This window comes from Columba livia, chromosome 1 (genome assembly GCF_036013475.1).
Source record: "Columba livia isolate bColLiv1 breed racing homer chromosome 1, bColLiv1.pat.W.v2, whole genome shotgun sequence".
Taxonomy (NCBI): domain Eukaryota; kingdom Metazoa; phylum Chordata; class Aves; order Columbiformes; family Columbidae; genus Columba; species Columba livia.
The window spans coordinates 166,640,429-166,663,117 of NC_088602.1; the positions used below are offsets into that span (position 1 = coordinate 166,640,429).

General features: G+C 40.7%; 2 protein-coding genes across 17 annotated transcripts in view; both read right to left on the reverse strand.

The window, feature by feature from the left end:
* Positions 1 to 14,169, reverse strand: part of NR2C1 (nuclear receptor subfamily 2 group C member 1) — a 57,513-nt gene extending 43,344 nt beyond the window's left edge. For 4 of the 16 annotated variants that reach the window (XR_010468395.1, XR_010468394.1, XM_065043194.1 and 1 more), the window contains exon 1: positions 13,949 to 14,095. The gene's annotated coding sequence lies outside the window, so the exon portion shown is untranslated. The other 12 variants (XR_010468378.1, XR_010468377.1, XM_065043087.1 and 9 more) reach the window with 9 other exon arrangements.
* Positions 14,170 to 17,196: 3,027 nt separating this feature from the next.
* Positions 17,197 to 22,689, reverse strand: part of FGD6 (FYVE, RhoGEF and PH domain containing 6) — a 72,458-nt gene continuing 66,965 nt past the window's right edge. The window contains exon 21 of the mRNA XM_065042999.1: positions 17,197 to 20,345. Within this exon, the coding sequence (XP_064899071.1) occupies positions 20,309 to 20,345 (37 nt within the window). The 3' untranslated portion in view covers positions 17,197 to 20,308. The remainder of the gene's footprint in view (positions 20,346 to 22,689) is intronic.

Below are 22,689 nucleotides of genomic sequence, written 5' to 3' on the forward strand. Positions count from 1 at the left end.
ATCAATACCCTTTTCCCACCAGAAAAGCCAGGTCTATAATCCTTCCCAGAACCAAGTATGATTATGACCTTCTTAATTTTAGTAGTGTTCACCGACAGAGCCTGTGGCTACTTTATTTTATGCTTTTCTAAAACTTTCAGTGTTTCATCCTGCAGAACTGGCATGTTCCAACAAGAATACCAAATAATAATTATTACTGCTGTAGCCGTGTTGCACCAACTCAGCAGCACATGGAAATGAACAATACAGTAGAGTGAAAAGCTTACTTTATTGTTCATCTAGTAAAAGCTTGCAGTCAAATACTGAACTTGCACAGGAGGCAAGATCTGGAAAATAACTTTTAAATAAATTGACTCAGGCATGAAGAATAAAGAAAATTCTTGCCTATCATATCTGTGGCACTGCAAAATTATAAAGATTCTCTTTAATGTTCTATGTCATACAATTACTTTATCAACACAGTAATATTTTTGCCACAAACTCAGTAAATGACAGATGGAGAGAGCTGATTTCTCCAAGCCTCCATGAGTACTTCATCCACAGTCTTAAGAAAGAAGAAACAAAGATATTTTCTTTTTAATGTTGCAGACTCATTACTACCTTATTCAAAAGCATTCTGACACAAAAGGGCTAGCTCCAACCTGTCTCTTGGCCTGAGTTTCCAGCCTCTCTCCCCGGTGCCAGCACTGGTACATCTGCGACTTCACAGCCAGCAGCAAAGCTTTACTTTTGTCTGTGTTAGTTCTCAGCCCAGGGAATGACTTGCACTTGCTATATTGCCATGCAAACACCACTGCTGTACTGGTAGTGGGGAGAACTGTAGATCACACCTTTTTCCACAGCAGCAGCAATTTACATCATCTTAAGTCTCCCATACTTTCCCACAGCTCTACAAATTGCTGTGAGATGAACCTTGAAGCTTAGACACACTTATTTTTGGATCTTACAGATGAACCTGTTGAAGAAACAAGAAACAAATGATGAAACAAAGCAACATACAGACACAGGACAAAACAGGCGATGATGAAGTGGCCTAGGAGAGACTTCTGGTCCATAAGTTAAAGTACTGTATAATTAGGAGACTGACAGGGATCTTTCTTCTTGCCTTACACACTATTTCTAGGAAGGGTATGATTTTCTAATCATGATCACCTTAACAGCCAAAGCTACTTTAAAAAAATAATGCAAGGAAAGCAGTGCAATTATTGAAGTTTCACACCCATGAGCAAGCCCTCATATTCTCTAGCAGAAATACTCTTCAGCACAGACTTTCCAACCTCTGCATAGATCTTAGTCCTCCAGTAAACAGATATTGAATTTTTCAAGTCCCAACACAGAGGTAAATGGTGTCTTGTCTCTGAGATGTTGGGCTTTGTTTTATTTGCTGTACTGCTAAATCCCCACCACCAACAAAAGGAGAGCTTGTATTGGTTATGACAGAAATCTGTATCAGTGCTAACACCTGTCTGCAACAAGATTTCTCTCTTGTGACCAAGATGAATGGCTATGAGAGCAGGTATTTTTACATTATTAATTCAGTGTTATCAAACAATGCTAATAAACTATTGAAAATCCTCAGCTCTCAATCCAGAATTTGCCACAGGCATCCTTTCTTTTTGCTGTTAGGAGCAATGTAAGTATACTCTGTTTTAAGAGTAGATGAAGAAGCTCTCTAAAAGAGAGTCCCTGTCTTGCTGTTGTATTATTTTTGCAGGAATCCTATATTAAAGATGAGAAAAAAAAATTAAGAAGGAATTTGGAACAGATTAGTGTTACTCAAACACAAGCTCCAAGATGTACTCAATTGTGACAATACAGTCTAGATGCCCCCAAAATAAGCAAAATTAATAAAACCCAGAGGGCACTGGTAAGGAAATCCTTTGAGAAATTGTTTAGAATCAAACTGCTTTAAAGGTGATGATTTAACCTAATGAAATTACAATGGACTTTGAAATATTCCCTATATTTGAAATATTCCCAAATATTAATATTCCCTTAATATTTAATATTCCCTAAACAAGTGATGCTTTTATCCTTTCCCAATCAGAATAATTTCATTGGTCAAAAAGATTTTCTTTGAAATGTGATTGTTAGAACCAAGAAAGAGAAACCTGTCTTGACAAGAGTTTTCAAACCCAGCTATTTCTGTACCTGAAGAATCTCACCTCTCCATTCAAAGCACCTTCAAGGAGGTATTTCTCAACAACTATGATCTTTAGAAAAGTACTCGTAAATAGCACAGCGCTCAGGAAAAAAAAAATCCCTCAAAAAAGTGTATCAAACACTTAAGTGTCCATCATTGAGTGTCTCAACCACCACAGAAGGACAGCAATTTCTGGACTTAAGTGGGTAACTGAAGTGACAGCATTTGTTTGTATACGTTTACAATGATAAAAAAAAACCCTTTCACTAACACAACAACTAGGTTGTTTCCTAGATACAATTCATATCTCTACCAACTGACAACTGCTATGTTATGAAAGACCTATGACAGCAGATTTTTAATTAGGGTTTACAACAGTAATTGATGCATTGGGAGAGTGTACTCAGTTTTTCTGGTTTTTCGTGTATGCATTAGAACTCTGCAATTTGAAATCTCTTCTGATGTGACTTTAATCCTACTGGATTCTTTTGAGAAAACCTATCACTTGAACAAAAGGAAGACAATATTAGCTCTTCCTATTTTTGTGTTGAAGTTTTGTAATTCAAAACCATGACTAAATAATAATATATAAAAAACATATAGTTAAGTTTTTTGGTGTGAAGCACCATCGTTCTGGTAAAGCCTTATTTATTTCATTGTGAATTCAGCTTTTAAGGGTATTGAGCTTGTGATTACATATTTTTGAGGATATATTGCAGGTGTGAAGTTCTTGAGTTATAAATACTGATACACTCATTTACAAAGAAGCTGTAACACTTTAATTCCTTTGACTCACAAATTGCTAAGTTTAAAAGCTCGGGGTTAAGTTGGAAACTGTCCTGTTATAGATATAAAATGTACTGGTACATTCACACTATCGCAACATCACATTTTTAAACTTCTATAGTGAAACAAGCTTGTAAACAAAACTAAACTAAGGCTGTTTAAAATGGATAAACGCCTACACATCCTGCTGGTGATATTAATTTTTTAAACACAGTGACTTCTTAAGAACGATGTACATCAGGCCTGATGTCTGAAGTTATACTGACTATGAGAATAGGATCTTACACTGGCTTCCCATCAGCAGATGAAATTCCTCTGTGTACAAAACAACAACTGGCAAATTAATACTCCTTGGCAGTCAGTCCCATTATGGCTCTTGCTAGCAAGCAAAGCACTGCTTCAAATTCTCAGAAGCAGGTGATTCATCTGAAACACTGGCCAGACTGTCACAGCACTTATAAGCAGAGGAGCATAGCTTGGAATGCTCTACTAAATCCTCCCTCACATCATGTCCTTTGAAATGTATGTGTGGATAAGCTACTTCTGAACTGGTTGTCAGATCACCAGAGATTAGCACTTTGTTCTGAAGCTTGTCTTTACCATTTCTGCTAAAACACCACGCAGTAAAGAGTGCTGCTCTGCAACTGACTCAACAGCACCTCGGTCATGCATACATGGTAAGTGGGGTGAAAGCCAGGAGTGTGTCAGGAGCTGCACTGAGGTCCTTCCCCACATATCAGAGATTTTAAAGAGTATAACCTTAATTTTGGCCCAAGGAGGTGGAATTTCCATGGGCTTTAAGAAACAAACTGTGAACGATTAGTGTCTCTGACACTTGCAAATGCCATGCTCAACTACACTCTAAAATAAAGGCTGATGAAAATCAGGTTCCTCCTTCATTTACCTGATATGGCCTAAGCAAGGCTGTGGCTCACACTGCTGCACAACTTCTTGCACTGCAAACACATCCTCTGTAACCAGAGTGACTTGTAATTACATACAACAAAAAGGTGATACATTTTATAGGATTATTCCCTTCTGTTTTATATATACTTTTTTTTTTTTTGTAATGTGAAATTAAAGAGTATTATTGGCAAAAAAAAAAATACAGATAATCACATTATTTTATATTTTGACAATTTTTGCAATTTCAAGTTGCACAAACATTCAGTAGTAGGTTCTTCTGCACTGTTGCTTTATTTAACTTAGTGATCCCTAAACACCAGGGCACCAATTGACAAATACAGTGTTTGTAACAATGGTGTTATGTACTGAAATGCCTTAAATAACCTACAATATACCATGTGAGTTTGTTCTGAAGAACATGTATACCAGTGAAAAAGCACACCAATGTCAATTTTTAACTGATGAACTTCCAGGCAGCATTTCATGCCACAGCTCAACTGCTGAAACAGGCATTCTCATCCCATTCCCCATTTTTGCTTTATTATTTCATCTCTTCTTGTGCTGGCATTCACGTAATGCCCTGAGGAGGCAGTTCAAGGAACGGAACTGGCAGAAACCTCTTATTTGTAGAGTCAGGGCATAGTTTCAAAGGCAGTTTAAACAGAATTACAGCTCACCCCCAGGGAGAAGGTCCTGTTCAACCTGATCAAGCTGTGGTGATACTGACCACACACAAGGAAAACTCAACTCACTAAAAAGACAGAACACTAACTCGCTAGAAATGCAAACATCTTTTAGATAAGCACACTGAACTAATTTACTTTGAGGTCAGATTCATTCCACTGCAGAGAAAAGGGAGACTGTGATATAGGTCAAGGGAGGGATCCACAAAAGGGAAGATTAAGGAGGAAGCAAACCTCTCTTTCCATTGTTGTTGGTGGGGAGCTGATAATTCTGGTTAACTGCGCTATGGAACTGTACCCCTTGTTTTTGGCCCATCCAGCTGCCTGAGGCTGTTCCTTGTGGAGTCAGACAGGCTCCACTTGCAGTTGTGCAGAACAGCAGGGCTGCCTTCGCTTTCAAGCCTCTTCCTCCTTCCTTGCCACCTGTGAGGCTGCGCATCTTGACACTGTGGACAACGGGGCAGGACACACCAAGGAGAACTGGCCATCAAAAAACTCTAAGCTCACTTTGGGACAGATGTAAAACATTATGTAGTTCACCTTTTGCTTATCTAAGATATCTATGCTAAACTTCACATCAGGTATGTTTAATTGCTCTTTAGAGATCCCTGCAAATAATTAAGTGGAAAAAATGCTTTAGTTGTTTTCTCTTCTATTATGCAAACTTACAAATTTAGCACATTTGTCATGTTTTAAAAGGTGTATTTTCCCCTGAGTTACTCCAGCCAACATTCCCAAAGACTGAATTGTTTCATGTGAAATGATCAATTTATTCTGAACTCAGAGCTTTCTGAAATCAGCAAATATTCCTTAAACACTTTAAAACAAACCTTCATTTCCCAGTAAATAAAAAGATTTAACTACCATCACAGTCTTCAATAACTGGCAGCAACCTTCAAGGTGTTCTCATCTAACGTGAATCTTCTTGATTACAGAGATGATTCTTTTTTCCACACTTGTCCAAATACGCCACACACCTTCAAAGCACGAATCATGCAACACATGAGAAATGTTTTTTATTGCTAGTATAGGAAAGAAGTAGAATGAGTCAAATAATTGATGTCTTCCTTAAGAACGCTTTGCTTCCATAGGGAATGAGATAAATCAAGATAAACCAAACTTTATCCAGATGTTAATGTATGCTAATCACATTAACACTTTTCTAGTTACCTAAAACAATGAAGGGACAAGAACTGGAACTCTAAAAGAGACCAGAGAATACAACATGAAAAAAATTGCATGTACTTTCAGGATCTTCTTTATCATGTCCCACAAATACAAGAACAGTAATTTTATATTTATATTATTACTCTAAAAGGGGGGAGGAGGAGAGCCAATGCTCTTGCCAATATATCAAGCACTGAGCTGTTTGCAAATACTGCTCACTTAAATTTTGCCTCATCCATATCTCACTCTGAATACTCTTGCAAAAAATTATTTTCTTTGCTCATTGTTTCAACCAGTGAGTCTATAGTTGCTTATAGAAATTATTGCTTAATTGCTCCACTGGTTTCCCCACTTTTATATAAGACTTAAGACCCTTGTCTTTTACCATGAAGGTTCTGAAAAATTAAGCAATAAGAAATGCTTTGTCCCATGACCATTTAGCTAATGACACTGCTGACTGCTTAGGCCCCTACTTCCTTCTGCAACTTTTTGCAGATGGGCCATTAAGACTGGAAACACTCTTTCTAAAACTACACATAACAAACACATAACCTTCCTTTAATTTGTCTTAGAGGAAATATGTTGCTGACAACAATGTCAAAACTGACAACATTTAGACTGTCAACATTATTATATCACTGCCTCTCCAACTGTCCACTTTTGTACCTTTGTACTCCCTCAGTCTGTGATGATCCATTTGTGTATCTTCCCATTAGTGGTAGATATCTGGGGCCAGGGAAAAAGCCCTTTCTTAGAAGATACCAAACACAGTAAAGCTCCTCTTGCTGTATGTATAGAGTAACACAAATATTTATATCTGTATTTATAGTGATTAGACCTACTTTACAAGTATAATAACTGCATTTGTTTTCAAAGTTATTTCTTGAGTGCTTGACATTATTACTTCCTACACAGTTTAAAAAGAAATGAAGCTCTTTAAAAAACTTTTGAAAAACTAACTCACAGAGAGGCAAAATTAGATATCTGTCTCTTATTTTCAAAACCTCAATCCCCCAACCCAATTTACCAGAAGCAGTATCTAAAAGCAGGCATTTTGACAAAAGACGGATATTAAATCCCTTCTGTGTTACTTTAAATGCATTTATTGCATCTCTCTTCAACCTTCACACTCAAAGGAAATGAAAGCAGAATCTCTTCCTGTATGTAAATCCTATGTAAATACTGTTAGTTCATGTCACTAGTAGTAAATGACTTAGTGAGCCCTCTTGGCAGTAGTCATTTTTAAATACATCACTATCATCAGTCTTAGCCTGAACTTGTTGGTGTTGAACCTGACATCATTGCCAATAGTTTTCCATCACTACTTTAGACAAGCACTCCATGAGCCACTGTGTTAGTGCAAAACTTTCACAAGCTTGCACTATTTCAACCACTCTTCTTTAATTCTTCCTTGGTTTTTATGTGCTAGAGTTTTCCCAATGTTTTAGTTGAAATAACTTAGAAAATATTTTTAAAATGGTTTTTGGCTTACTTCAATTGAAATGGGTTAGGAAACTTCCCCACAAGAACAGCCAGCAGATTTGAGGGCCGGTTATCAAAAGTCTCCACTAGTAACCTCTCCACTAGTACAGTTATACTCAGAAGACATCAGTGTTTAACTCACACCCTTCTCCAATGACAAAAGTTACACAATTTTAGCTCTCCTAGTAGGAACTTCCTACTTATACTGTTTCAAATATTATATTGGTGCAAACCAAGAACTTTAAAAGAAGTAGCAGGAAGAATATTTCTTCATGTTTGGACTCTCCATTAGATATAAACTAACATCTCTTGTTCTATTACCTTGCACTGTTGGTATACCTGCCCAGCTATGAAGTACTTCGATTCTGATTTGACACCCTTTAAATGAGTATGAACAAACTGCATCAGCATGAAGATACAATAAGAGAAAACTCTGCCCACTCCAGAGATCTTCAGGTGACTTTCAAAAAATGCCATAACCCTGGGCAGTGTAGTTGTACAAAGTGATGCTTGTAAAATTTGAGTAGTCTAAGTTAAACCTGCTGGTACTGTCAAACCAGTTTGACTCTACATATGGAATGCGTAATGACCGTGGAATATAGAATTCTGGTAATGACTATGTATATGTATGGAATGGGTATTAATACAGAGTCTTTCCTAGATTAAATCCACCTGCAGAAGATCAGATGGACATTTAAACTAATGAAGTTACATAAGAACTTTCTGGATATCACAGTAAAGAGAAAAACAGGAAGATTGACATGACTTTTTAGGAAAGCTCGAAAGGAGCTAACAGGAAAAGTATTCCCTCTTAGAAGAAACTGTCTTAATCTTTATAGTCATACTGCTTCAACAGTAAATTATCGCAACAGATTCCAGAAGATGAATGAAGGATACGCTATTTTAGTTCAGGTCATCACACTGGGTTTACAGCTGCTCTGTACCTTAAAACGGAAACTAGTCCTCATTTCTATTCTCAAACTCACCATGTACTAATTAAGAATTCAGCATAACCTGTGCTGAACTTGTTTAATAAATACCTACACATAAAATAAAAAGCATTTAACAATCCCTCTAAGATTAAAAGTGCTAGAGTTAAGAGGTTCTGTTACTTGTTTTAAGCACTAAGATTTCTTTATGTTTCCAAACAGTATTCTGCAATGCTTTATAGATATTAAGCCAAGGAAACCAAACACATTTGTGAAACAAATGACACCACTCTGCTCAATGCTTCATACAAGAAAAGCTCAATGAACATGGCAAACTGAATGAGCTATTCTAGGATTATCATTCTATAAGCCATATTGCTCAAGATAGTAGAACAGTTGGCAGACTTAGGGGAGTAATATTCTCTGTATCAATGAACTAAGGAATATTTATGTGACTCCTGATACCCAGTTACTGTTTATTAAATCTGCATGGCATCAAGATTTAGAGAGTACATATGTAAGAGACAGATAATCATAGGAAACCGAAGCAGCTAAACCTGCAGGCAAGATGAGATGCTTGTAAAAGCGCAAGGGATAATTAAAAGGCACACAGCAATAAAGAGATGCATTAGCAGGCATGCCTGTACTATTAGTTTAGAATCATTGCTCTTGTTGCTTTTTCATGCGAGTGCTACAGTGGGAGGAGAGGTGAGAAAACACAATTGCTAGGATAAATTTTCAGGAGACTGCCAAGTCATTCTTAGACTCTGAGCCACCAAATGGACAGTCTCACTTTTACCCCTGGGCTCCTGTTGCTTTTATCACGACATCTCTTGAACCTGCCTGAACAGAGCTGATTCAGCTCACCAGCCTCACAATCAGCAGGTGAAAGAAAGGAGGAGGCAAGGGGGCTGTGCAAGCTGAGCCCACTCACAGAGTGCTGGCTACATGCCAGAGCAAGGTAAGGAAACAGCCATGTCATCGTGTCACCCTGCCCTGTGGGATGTCACCCACAGCCTGCATCTCCACCCAAAACCTGCAAAATCCTGCACTGCTATAGGAGGAAAAAAACCCCACCAAATTGGTTCCCTGTATGAGCACAATGAATCAGAGCAAGCATTCATCTGACTGAAGACTTGCCCCTTCGCTGGATGAGGTTCAGCCAGGTCTGTTCTTCTACCTGGCACACAAAGATTACACTAACACAGCACCCTGAGTGTAAACCTTTCTTTCCAAATGCAGAGAGGCATTACATCCACTATGGTCTACTTACAGCATGTCACAAAGAGGAGCAGCCCCATTCCTGGCTGACAGCTTTGTCCCCCTCTGCATTTGACCTCATCATTGTGTAGTTGTAAGGTAAGCTTGTCTTCTGAACTTATTCACCCTGCAGCTAATAATTGCTATACATAACACAAGAAAAGCAGGCAGAAGCAGAAATAAGACAATTTCTTTTGGAAAGGCCCATATTTGTTAAATCAGCTTATGTATGACACCAAATTGTCCATATAGGTGTGGTGTGACGTGACTGTTCAGAGCATTCACTGAACTACAGCCACAGACAAAGGACCTGATACATGAGGGTGTAACTATGAAAAGGACTCTCCAACCTGTTCAACAGTGCTACTAACCACTCTGTCCTTACAACTTGCACATGTTCACATCCACAGCAACTTCCTTCAGAAAAACCCTTGTGTTGCATACACATCCTTCCCATAAATCAGTGTTGACATGGTTTCAGACAAAAATATCTTTATAAATATCACTACCCACCTCTTCCCCTTTTTTTTTTCCCCTTTATCAACTCCACAGGATTAGATTTTGCTAATGTGTGTGGGTTTTTTAAAGCACTCTGGAAAAAATATTCAGATTAAGTCAGTCCACAGTGAATACATCAGTCACATTGACACTTACACTGTCCTGCTAATAGTTTGAAGAAAACATATCACCAAAACAAACGGGACAGTTTTCACACCAAAAAGTCACTTCTAAGCTCTAAACAGCAACCTCATCTTATTTGGAATGAAATAATCACTAATTATAGCTAATAGGACAATAGCAGAGGGTTTGGCTTTAGTTTTCTGGTGGTTTATGTTTTTCAAGTTTCTGGTTTAACTTCCTACAAAAGTAGTCAAATATTTATCTTAGTCCAGCCTGTCTTACTATTGAGTTTAACAAAAGTAATTTAAGTTAAACAAACTTGAACAGCCTTTCAGAGAAGGCCTGGCCAAACCAACAAAATTAATCTAAATATTGATACAGAACAGCAGTTCTGAGACCATGATTTTCAGGAAGGAATGCACTTCCTTACATTGCATCCTGAGATACACAGGGACTTGCTCAGACAGCACAAGCAACCTTCCAATCTCAGAACTGGACATTTTGGTTGGAAAAGAGCTTTAAGATTGTTGAGTCCAATGCCTAACACTGATGGTATCATGAAGTAAATTTTAAAAATTAGCAATTTAGGACACTGTAGAGAAGCATCAAACATGCTGCAGAAAATCCTGGTTTTCTAAGGTACATAAAAAATATTCAGACATCAAAATCAGGAAAACCACAGCTGAAGAACCCAAAGTTATGATTTGCCACTGAGTAATATGAATGCATTGATTAGTGCCTGTATTGTTATAAAATCTTGGAACATTTATAAGATTTTATAATGCACTTATAACTACAGATCTAAGAGCAAGCTGATCAAATCCTGCAAAGCACATTTTAAGAGTCTGATTCTTCGGAAGAGAAATCCTTTGTTGCTTTACGAGTTTGGCAAGTACTACCCAATGCAGTAATCTCTGGAATCAGAAACTGCTGACTGAAGGGTAAGAATATGGAGAGCTCTGAATACACCAAAGAACTTGATTAACTGCACCTTTGCAGTGTTATCCATCATTCTCACACTGATAGAATTCAGTTTTGCAGCAACTTACCGTATGCCAATAATATACAGGCACAAATTCAGAGCGCTAAAAGCAGCTTGAAATGGCACTGAGGAAAAACAATGTGAAAAGATTACCAGACAGTAACTTATGTGGTGTTTAGTTTTCCCTGATGGTCACTGGCGGGCTGCACACTGCAGCCTGTGTGTGACCAAAAGCAGAGGCAGACAGCTGTGCCAGCCAGAGCCTGCGGCCTCCATGCCCACCCCAGCTGCCCCCCGCTGCCTCACAGGGGATGTTGATACCCCCACAGGTCTGGGAAAGCAGATTCTCACAGGAGAGCTGCCTGACCTGATATCAAACAAAACTCAGGTTAGCAAAGCTTACTATTAAAACTGCTCCAGCAGGAAAGGCACACATACCCTCTGCCAGCTGCAGCGCTGCCAGCTGAGAGCTGCACTTTGCAAGCAGAAGAAACATGTACAAGTTAAAGATTTAACACTGCTCTATTTCTTATATACAGTTAAACTCTCTACTTTAAGCAAGGGCTACTGTGGTTCTTTTTCCAGGGTTTTTTCACCCAGACATCAGACACAGGTTACTTTAGGGAGACCGCTTTCCTTCACAAACTGTAAGGCAATTTCAGCAATTTCACTGGCTGCACAAACTTTAATTGCATAATACAATGAGCACACAATAAATCAAAATGAAAACTGAGTATCAGCATAAGGAACAAGCAAACTAATCTTACCAGTGTAAATATTTAGATTTCACATTATAGAGGAAAGCCAGTTTTCACAGGACTAGCACATTAGCTTCAAGCATTCTGCAATTACATTTTTCATGCGAGCTTTTTAACTGCATGCTACAGTATCAGCAGGTTTTTCTTTGGTTTTGGTTCCCCATGTCATTCCCGCCCAGCTTTAGTAACAGAATGTAATAATGAAATAATGTTAGAAGGTATTTCTGGAGGTCATCTGGTCCAAACCCTCTTCCCTCAAAGTAGAGTCAGCTTCAGAGTTAGGGCTTTGTCTTCAGAGGCTAAGAAACCTGGCCAGAAAAACCAAGGTAGGTTTTGAAAACAAACAGTCTCTCCTCCTACCCCACAATCTAGCCCAGGCTATGGCTCTTCTTAAAGATATCGGAACTCCCACAAAATCTATTCCCTTCAAGAGAACATTCCAGCAAGAAAAAAAAATATTAGTAAGTTAAAGCTAGTTAATTTATCTACTGCAAGCTCTTTTCTGTAATAAGCATCTTGATCTGTTGTTGCAGAATGCAACAGACTTAGCAAGTGGTGTCCAATCATCCAGTTGGAGCAGTTTGCATGAACTGCAGCAGCAGTTGAGGACTGTACACCCCACCAGGTGACATCAGTGATAGTCCTTATACTACCATGCAAGTGCACACATGCAGCTGACCAGCATCACATGAAAATACTTAATCCTCTGGTAAGACAGGGTCTGCAACACATTCAGAGAAAGAGCTACAGACAGAAGCAGTCAAACATTTCACAGACCCTAAGACTTCCCTCAAACAAGTGTTCATGAGGAAAGATTTACAGCAAGGAGCAAGGTGTGGGCTAAATGCTCTGTTGGACACCTCATGTCACAAATGGCTACCATGGACTAAGCAGGTGGGGGGCAATATTTATAGAATTATCTTCAGGTAGAAATGTTGTTACAGAAAAAGCCATCCAAAATTACAAAGTGTAGAAGAAAGAGTCCCCAGGTGACCACTGCCTCATCCAGCATGGTAATGTGATGTTTTGCCTCCCCTCAATACTTACATTTCTATTGACATAATTATTCCAAAACCAGGAAGCTGCCCTACAGAAAACTACTTGAATTTTCTTCCATCTTATTTTCTATGGGAGGTGTGGTTGCAGCTCCTCTTACTACACCACTTTCCCAAGTCCACCTTGCTGATGCTGGTACCGGCAGCTTCAGATCAGAGATTTCACATATGAAGAACGCTCAGTTTTTCCAAGAGTCACATCCACACACTTATCTTGCAGTAAAAACAGTACCAGAAGACTTTTTTCTCCTGTTGCGCAAGTTTATTTGCGCAACACATGCCATCTCCCCTCTTCAAAGTGCAAATCTAAGTTCATCATGTGCTACACGGCTGTGCTTTTAACATTTAATATACTGCAGCACTGAGAAAAGAAAGAATCCACAAATGCCGCAGCTTAGAAGAAAAAAAACCCCACCCAAGGACACAAAATAAGGAACAGCGACAGGTCCATCTGCCCCAACAACAATAATAGCGGGTGTTAGCGGGACATGCTACCGCAACCCAAATAAACCCAGCCAGAGCTGTCTGAGCGGAGCGAACCGGGGGAGATGGGACTCAGCCGGCACAAAGTGACCGGAGGGGTGTGTGGGGCACGGCCACCCTCCCCCACCCCGGGAGGGCAGAGGCCGCGCACGGCAGCCCAGGGAGGCAGCCAGGGAGCGGCGGCCCAGCCCGTCACCACCAAGCCCACCCTACCCCGGCAGGCCGCCCCCTCCTCCCACCTCCCCCGTCCCCGGGGGGCTTCGCGGGGCAGCGGCTGAGAGGACGCAGCGCCCCGGCTCGCCCCGGCACGGGCAGCGGGGCCGCAGAGCGGCACCCGGCACAAGATGGCTGCGCGGGGCCGGGCGGGGGCGTCGGGGCCCAACACGAGGGTGGCATCACCCGCCGCCTCCCCCCGCGGCGCCCTCTCCGCGACAGGAGGGCCCGGAGCCGCCGCAACGCCGGGAAGCCGCAGCTGGCGCCGCCCGGATGCGGGGCGGCGGGAGGCGCAAGCGGTTCCTGTAGGTGAAAGGTCGGGGGGCGCGGAGCCGCCCGCGGGACGCGCCGAGGCCTGAGGCGGGACGGGCGGCGCCCCACGCCGCGCTCCGCCGGGCCTGGGCGGGCCGGCAGCCGCGCACGGATAGAGCGCGGCCACCACCCGCGCCATGGTCCGGCCGCTGCCGGGAAGTCGCTCACCTGGCGGGCCCGGTGGCCTCTCCGGCGGGTTTATTTGTCGGCAGCGGCTCCGGCTCCCGGAGGTCAGAGTTCGCGACCCCGCCCCCTCCGCTCGGCCCGGCCCCGCCCCGACGCGGCGGCTGCGCCTGCGCTCCGGACCGGCCGCCGGGCGGGAGGGCGGGGGGCCCGCCGGGGAGGGGTCGCGCCGGGTGGGGCGGGGCTCGCCTCACCCTCCCTGCCCTTCCGGGGCCGTTAACGGCGCCCGCGGGCGGGGTGGTGATGGCGGTTCTTTGTCCGCACCGCGCGTAGGCCGCGGAGAGCAGCGGGAGCTGAGGTGCCGCGGGCAGGCGGCAGCGGGCCAGGCCCTGGCACAAGCGCTGCTCGGGAGGGGCCGCCTGATGCGAAGCTCCCTCGCAGCGGGGGAGACAGTGGCTCTGCCCCGGTTGTTCTGCCAGCCCCGAGGGCATGGTCGGGAGATCCCCACCGCCGCTCTCTGCAAGGAAACGGGAATATCTCAGTTTTCAGCAGCACGGGTGCAAAGCTTTTGGGTAGCTCGGTGCGGTCTTTCCACTGAGACATGGACCTGTTGGAGAGGGGCCAGAGGAGCCACAGAAATGATCAGAGGGCTGGAACAGCTCTGCTGTGAGGACAGGCTGAGAGAGCTGGGGTTGTTCAACCTGGAGAAGGCTCCATAGAGACCTGATTGCAGCCTTTCAGTACTTAAGAGGGGCCGATAAGAAAGATAGGGACAGACTTTTTAACAAGGCCTATTGTGATAGGAAAAGGGGTAATGGTTTTATACTACAGGAAGGGAGATTCAGACATGAGGAAATTTTTTACAATGAGGGTGGTGAAGCACTGGCACAGGTTGCCCAGAGAGGTGGTAGATGTCCCATCCCTGGAGACATTCCAGGCCAGGCTGGATGGGGCTCTGAGCAACCTGATGTAGTTGAAGATGTCCCTGCTCATTGCAGGGGGCGGGGGGGGGTTCGATTAGATGAGCTTTGAAGGTCCCTTCCAAACTAAGATTCTGTGAGGCGAATATATAGATGAGACTTACAGATTTGTTTTGAAACGTTCAACAAGATGGAGACATAAACCGCTTTGTCACACTGCGTTGCGCTCGCAATGGTTGTGGCAGCTCAGCCAGCAATGTTGGAAAGAGCTGTCTTTATCTGCCAGCATGGCAGCAGCAAATTACTTCATTAAATGTCACAACTTTCCTGAACAGGGCTTGGCCTGGCTGCTAATTAGTGTGCTCCAGGCTAGTGTAGGGCTCCCAAAAAAATGTGAAATGAACAACTTTAATTGCTGTTCTGGTTACATTCGTTTGTGCTAAAGTTGTGTTAGCTAATTAGGTAGTTTATGCTGATTATTTTCTTGACCTTGAGTTTAGTAAGAGTTGTATACCTTAAATATGTCCCTTTTCCCCACCTATTCAATTAAGATTGTATAGCTGGAGTTAGAGATCAGCAGAAACTTCAAGATCATGTAGGCCACTGGGGCTGTACACGCAATTCCATTATCTGAAATTTGTTTAGACCATTTTATGCAATTTCTACTGAATCAGATGATATGAGCATCAACATCTGAGAAGCAGAGATATGGAAGAAACCCCCGAAGAATACAAGCAATTTATGTGTTAACAGTAATAAAATCATTCATGCTCTTATCTTGCCAATTCCTTTCCTGCTTTTCTTCCCACTGCAGTCCCACAGCTGCACTTGCATCTCGTTACCCTCACTCAAGATCACTAGTTCACTTAGTACTTGCAAGCATCGTATTTTGCTTTTTGATCAGACACATTCCCAAAATCCAAATGCAAATGAACCTTATGAAGGATTTTTAAATTGGAGCAATTAACTTGCTAAGCATTTCCTGAAAGCATCGAATGTCACAGCACTCCGAGTTTACAGTACTTGTCACTTCCCAAACTAGCCTGAGCTGCACATCCACTTTCTAAATGAAGGAGCTTATTGCAGTTTAATTTAACAAATACCATAGAATTTGCACCAAGGCTTATTTCAGGCAAGTATTCTGATACCTCAATAGAGCAGAAATGTCACTTTAACCAATAAAACATGGTTTGATTTTTTTCCTTAGCAAGTGACCCAGTTCGTACTTGATCTGTATTATAAACACACGTCCATGTAGCTGTGTCAGCCAGGATTACAAGAGACATATCCCTATCAAAAATATAGAGAGAAGCAACAGCCTTTTTGCTGTTACTGCAAGTTATCAAAAAACTGCTTTCAAATATCTGCCAGAGAAGTATGAGGAGGCAGCGTAACTAATGTGACAGGCAATTCTCTCCCTCACACGCCCCACAAAAATACCGAGACTAACAGAAACTGCGATTCAGGCGTACTTCAGTAGATACAGCAGAACTGGGCTTTGCAAAAGGAGTGATTAATCTACCACCCTTCATTTGACCTTCACACACTCCTTCAGTTCTTCAGAATGACAGTTTCTTTGCCATGGGTATGTATCCGTAACAATGTGCTAAAGAATTTCTTTTTAAAAAATGAGGTTGAAAATCAGATGCAGTAACCGTTAAGAAGAGGAGGTTGGTGGGATTACTTTCTTTTTCAAAAGACAAACAGGACCACATCACTGGGATAGGTAAATTCACATTTGTGGCTGAAGAGGGGGAAAGATGAGTAAAAATCGAACATTCTCACAAAAATAAGACACTGGCATAGGACGCCTAGTTCATTCCTGGGCTGATGAAGCTCAGAAGGGCCGTCATTCCCCAGGGCTAGGAGGTGGCTTCAGGAGATAAAACGCCACTGCTTGGTGTCCAATAGGTGGGACTTGCTCAGGACCAATTTTTTGGATTGTTGCACTTTGCAAACTGCGTTCCAGCACAGGCTCCACACCCAGTTATGGAAGGGCTTTATAGAAAAGAAATATCAAGAACTTCTGAAGGCTGGGGGTGAGGGAACAGAAGGTGAAGAACTGGGCAGCAAGAGGCAGCTAAGGAAAGATGGGACATCAGGAAGATGGAAATAATTTTTGTGGAAAAGACACCAGTTTTGGTAAAGAGAGTGTGTAGTGTCTTGGTTGACATAAGCATGACAATTCACTTAAATCTGTTTCAGGTGGTCAGATCCAGCAGCAGTGTCAGTCTGTGCCTTTTCAGGCAGTTTTCTGTTCATAAGAGCAAAACAGCAGGAATTTTAAAACAAGACTGATGTGCAGGATAATTAGGCAAATTCTGCTGTTTGAAAATCAATGACATCATAAATAAAAAGCTGAAAATGTAAAAATAATTTTGCAGACTCGACTAATGTGAATTTATTTATACAAAAATGATACATATCCACAGAAATATTTACAACAACTTTAAACTGTTTTCATTTACAAAATAAAGATTCTATTCTTTTATTTAGTCAGGACATTTTAGGGCTGCTCCAAATAAAAGTCTCTTTAGATGGTAAATACAGGAGACAGCAGTTATGGCAAACAAATGCATTGAATGTGTCTTTACAAACATCTCTATATGTTATGATGTAATATACATAATCAAGTAATCAAGTTTCCACAAACAAAAAACATTTAGTAAAATGTGTTCTGTAGCTGCTCAGCTTTCCATTTGTTTTAAGTCCTTTGGGCATAAAAATGGTTTTAAGTTAAAGAAAATTCAGGATCCTAGAACCTTTCATTTATTCAAGAATAAAGATGCTAGAATTAATATTCAATGCTAATGTTTGTCTCATACTCTACTAACCAATCTTAAATTAATTATTAACTATAGATTTTTATAAGAGGAGGTAGCCAGGTGTTTAAAAACTTGTGATCTTATTTTAGTGTTTAGTTAAATCAAGAAGTGAATATTTTTGATGATAATGAATCCACATGGGAGGTGAGCTGAGTAAGGGGTAAGTTTGGAAAGCAACCATCTGAAAATGTTATGAATCTGAAAATGATATGGAAATGCCAGTGTTGTGGGTTCTTCTTATGACACAAAACACTAGTGCTGGAGAAAAAGAGATATTCAAACGTGTTTACAAGGACAATGAATTTCATACAGTATTAGACTGTGATATGCGTGCTATTGTTTTTAAGGCTCTCTTCTAAGCTATTTCTGTCACAGAAAGATTATTTTTTGATTGATCAACTAACTACTTCTGGAAGAAGTCCTTTGATTTTTACAGAACACTTTAAACTGTTTTCTCACTCTGCACCAAATCCTTGAGAGGTAGTTTGACGCCACACAGGAGGCAAAACTTGGGCACCTTATTCAATATGTGTTTTGACTTTTATTGCTCTGTTTCGCAGCAGGGAGATCAGTATCAAACCATAAATTGAAATGAAATTAGCTTGCTCCTAGACAAATTTGATTCATTTGCTGGTTCATGGCCTTGTATCTTAGTGTGCAGGCCCTATTAAATATTAATGAGCTCTTCCCGTTGATAATATCAACGGGAAGAGCCACATCCCATCTATATTATATTGGTATCAGTTTTGTTCTGGATACAGTAAAAACTGTGTCAGAAATCACCCTGAAGAGACATGCTAGTAGCTTACGTAGCTTCAGTGAGCAGCTGGTTTTAACATTGAAGTAAAAGCCCTTTCTATATAACAAGAGAAAAATATTCATTTATCATGTTTGTATTAAAATAGAAAGAGAATAAAGGCTTTGATCAGACTCTGGTCACATCTTCAGCATTCATGAGGGAAGCCAGATCTACAGCCTCAAGTCCCTGATTTGGAAAGGTACGCTACTGAAATGCTTGAAGTCAATGAAATTACTTGTATACTTAATATTAAGCATTAGGCTTCCAAGCCTGCTAGTAACTTAATAGAAGCTCTGGAGAATCAAGCTTCTTCAGAGCTGTGTTAGTATCTTAGACCTGATCTTGAGGTATTTGAGGGAATAAGAGAATTTTGATTTGCATTTTCTTCCTTGGTGTTCCTATAATGACTAAACTACCATCTATTCTCTTTCCTTTTTGAGGCCATAGAAAAATTATTAACATGGATCCAAACTATTACTTAAAAATGAATTGCTCTTAATTCTGTTACTACAACTAGCTTGATTCAGAGAACTACTGAAAAGTGTTTCATACAGTAAAATTAACTGGCTACATCTGCATCGCATTTGACATAAAAATGGCTTCCTTTCACGTATTTTTCATAGTTCTAGTTCCATTTATGCTATTACAGTGTTAAAAATTTTCCAAAAGTTAAATAAATGCACCGGAATCATCAGTAAGTATTTCCTAATGAGGTATACAGACAATTTTCTTAAAGAAAAAAACCCAAACACCTGAAACTGAATTGTGTTTTAAAGTGTCACGCAGAACAAATAATAGTGTGTAAACAAAAGGTATTTCTAAGAATGGCATATATTTCAATGCCACCTGCACTAAAAAAACCCCTGGGTTTTCTTGGTACGGCACAATTCCAGTTAAAACATAATATTTAAATATACAATAGTTTAAAATTTTGGGAGAGGGGTGCATATATTCATTTAACGTTCTTTGAACAATAGTTTATACAGTGTTTCATACTGCATACAGAACTCATTTGCCACAAAGTTTTGAAACAAATATGCTATTTCTTCTTTTCCCTGTATACCAGAAATGTATTTTCTACTCTGCTTTAAATTACTACTGGAAACATAAAATATATGCTGCAATGATTTGAAGATAACTCACTTAGTCTCTTTGGCATTTGTAGTACTGTAAAAACTCTAGTGTCTTATCTCTGTAATTGCAAAGTCTGTTTTAAAATATCTTTCCTTTTTTATTTTTTTTAAATAATTGAACTGTACTTTCCAATTGATTCTATGATACAGAATTTGTTGTACTGTTTTAATGTACTGGTAAGCAAGATTTCAACTGCCTTTCAAGGAAAGGAGCAGCAATATTATGTAACTTCTCATAAAGGAGTTTACATAGCCAACAAAGATGCAAAACCTTTCAAATTCCTATTCTGATCTGTTCTTGCTAAATTGCAAATTGAGAATCATCAACTCAAGACCTATACACGTGAGAAACTGTACAACTGCAACAGATTTTTTGTTTGTTTTTTTAAAAAAGCACAAACTTGAGGAATATGTTGACCAACCACCTGCCATTGTGAAGACATGGGCACCTAGGACCTCAATGCAGACCTCACAAATAATTCTGACCATTAAAGTAAACATTGGAATTTAATAAATAACACATTTTGTAGCAACACAGAAATACATACAATTCTTTAGAAAAATATTACCTCACACTAAAAAATGCAACTGCTCCTAATCCTGACAAATATACAATTTTGTGTAGATTGAGACAGCAGGATTCCATTTCTTTGAACAGCCGCTGTACTCTGTTTCACCACCATCCTTGGACATTTTCTTTTAGACTTGCAGACATGATACTGACAGTGCTATAAGATGGTGCCTTCTTGAAAAGCTTCTATCCACCTATTAGAAAATTAAACACTGTTAGGAAGTTGCTGGTAAAAGTACAAATCGCACTGCTCACTATCTACAAATTTACAGAAGAAGTAACATCGTACTTCCATTACCAGTCGGTCTGTTAGTGCAAATGCCAGAAATCTACCCAACCATACAAAGCTTGCTAGAGAGGTGTTAGGTATCAGTGCAAGGCACTTCTTCCATCCTGAAGTTACATGTGTAAAGAACAAGCGAAGCTGGGGAATCAAATGCTCAAAAAGTAGAAAATGCCAAGGTTCTGCCAACTTAAAAAAAGGTATGCTGTCATGTTATTAAAGAAAAAAATACAATATTCCCTTCACTGTAAACATGACCTGTGACGAATCAGGACACTACAATAACTGAGGCAGCCGCCTGCATAACCCAAACCCGTGGCTTTCGCAGCCGGAACAGTGGTCTTGGTGAACAATGAGCCAACAGCGTGTCCTGGCAGCCAAGAGGGCCACCGATGTCCTGGGGTGCATCAAGCACAGCATTGCCAGCTGGGCCAGGGGGTGATTGTCGCCCTCTGCTCTGCACTGGTGCGGCCTCACCTGGAGCACTGGGTGCAGTTCTGGGTGCCACAGGATAAAAAGGATACAAAGCTACTGGAGAGTGTCCGGAAGAGGGCTATGAAGTCGGGGAAGGTTTTGAGGAAAAGTGGTATGAGGAGCGGCTAAAGTCACTCGGTTTGTTCTGCCTGGAGAAGAGAAGACTGAGGGGAGACCTCATCATGGCTACAGCTTCCTCACAAGGGGAGGAGGAAGGGCAGGCGCCAGACTCTTCTCTTTAGTGACCAGTGCCAGAACACAAGGGAATGGCAGGAAGATGAGCCAGAGGAGGTTTAGGTTGGACATTAGGAAAAGGTTCTTCACCCAGAGGGTGCTGGAGCACTGGAACAGGCTCCCCAGGAAGGTGTCACGGCCCCAAGCCTGACAGTGTTCAAGAAGAGACTGGACAACAGCCTCAGACACATGGTGTGAACTGAGGGGCTGTCACATGCAGGGACAGGAGTTGGATTTGGTGATCCTTGTGGGTCCCTTCCAACTCAGGATATTCTATGATTCTATGACTAGTGGGGCTGAAGGAAAGAAGCCACAGGGCATGTGGGATGGGGTGCAGGAACGGTGCTGTTGCATGATGACATGACTCCTCCCGTATTTACACACGCAACGTGTGCTACTACTGAATCACATATTAACAGACAGCCTCACATTGTACCCGTGAAAATACAAGTATATGTAAAGGGGGGGCAGAGTCCCAAACAGCTGATCCAAGGTGTCTGAAACTGGAAATTCAAAGTTAATATTCAAATACCTTTACTCCCTATAGCTGTGGTTTCTGCTTCTATTTGGCTGTGAGGGTGATAAATATCCTCACCTTCTCAAGGATGCTGCAGAGATTAATGTTTCTGAAGCACTCTGATGCTACACTGACAAATACAGTAAAAAAATTGAATAATTCTGTCTTCCTAGTGAGTGCTGACCTGTGTCCTAATGATTTTTTTTTTTCCCAAGTGAAAATCTTACAATAATTGAATAAGACAAAGATTGTAAAATTATCTTTATAATGGAAATTCAACTCTGTTTTAGTATTCACAGAGTATCTGAGTCACAAATGTTGTCTCTTCCTTGCCCTGAGTGTTTAGCTTAGTAACTGCGTGCAGGTTCTTTGAATTCAAGCTTTTGGTATGAACATATTCAGCATGTGTAAATACCTGTCTGCACACACAACTCAAACTTCTATCCCTTACTTTTTAGGGCTTACTGGATTTTCCATAGCCATATATTAATTAAAAATAACTAAAATGGAATACAAATACAACAAATTCATAAGCAGCTTAAGCATTGAGCATAGTACTGGACTAACAAATTTAAGAGATCATAAAAAAGTAAACATCTGATAAATTTAATTACTCTACTTGCACAAATATATCTGAAATATTTGGCCCTAACAGGAGAAAATAGTGTCCACTGATGCATACAGGTCAACAGCATGTTCTGTGCTTTTTCTTTTTATGCTATCAAGGCAGCATTTATTTGGAAGTTCAGCATAAATCTCCTAAGGATATTAAATACTTGGAGAAAGCTTGCAATTTAAAGTAATTCATGTTATTCCTAGCCTCAGGAAAACAGAGTATGTCCAATTTCAAGTTTTACTACTGATGACAATAGCCATTGTCTGAATAGGAAAACAAAGCTATTGAATGCCTTGGATATATTTTTTTAATATGTAACACAAAGGAGGACACAGTAAAAACAAGAGAATACTATCTTAATTAACAATGAAACCTTTGTGTGCATCTGCAAGACAAAATACCCCCAAACCCAAA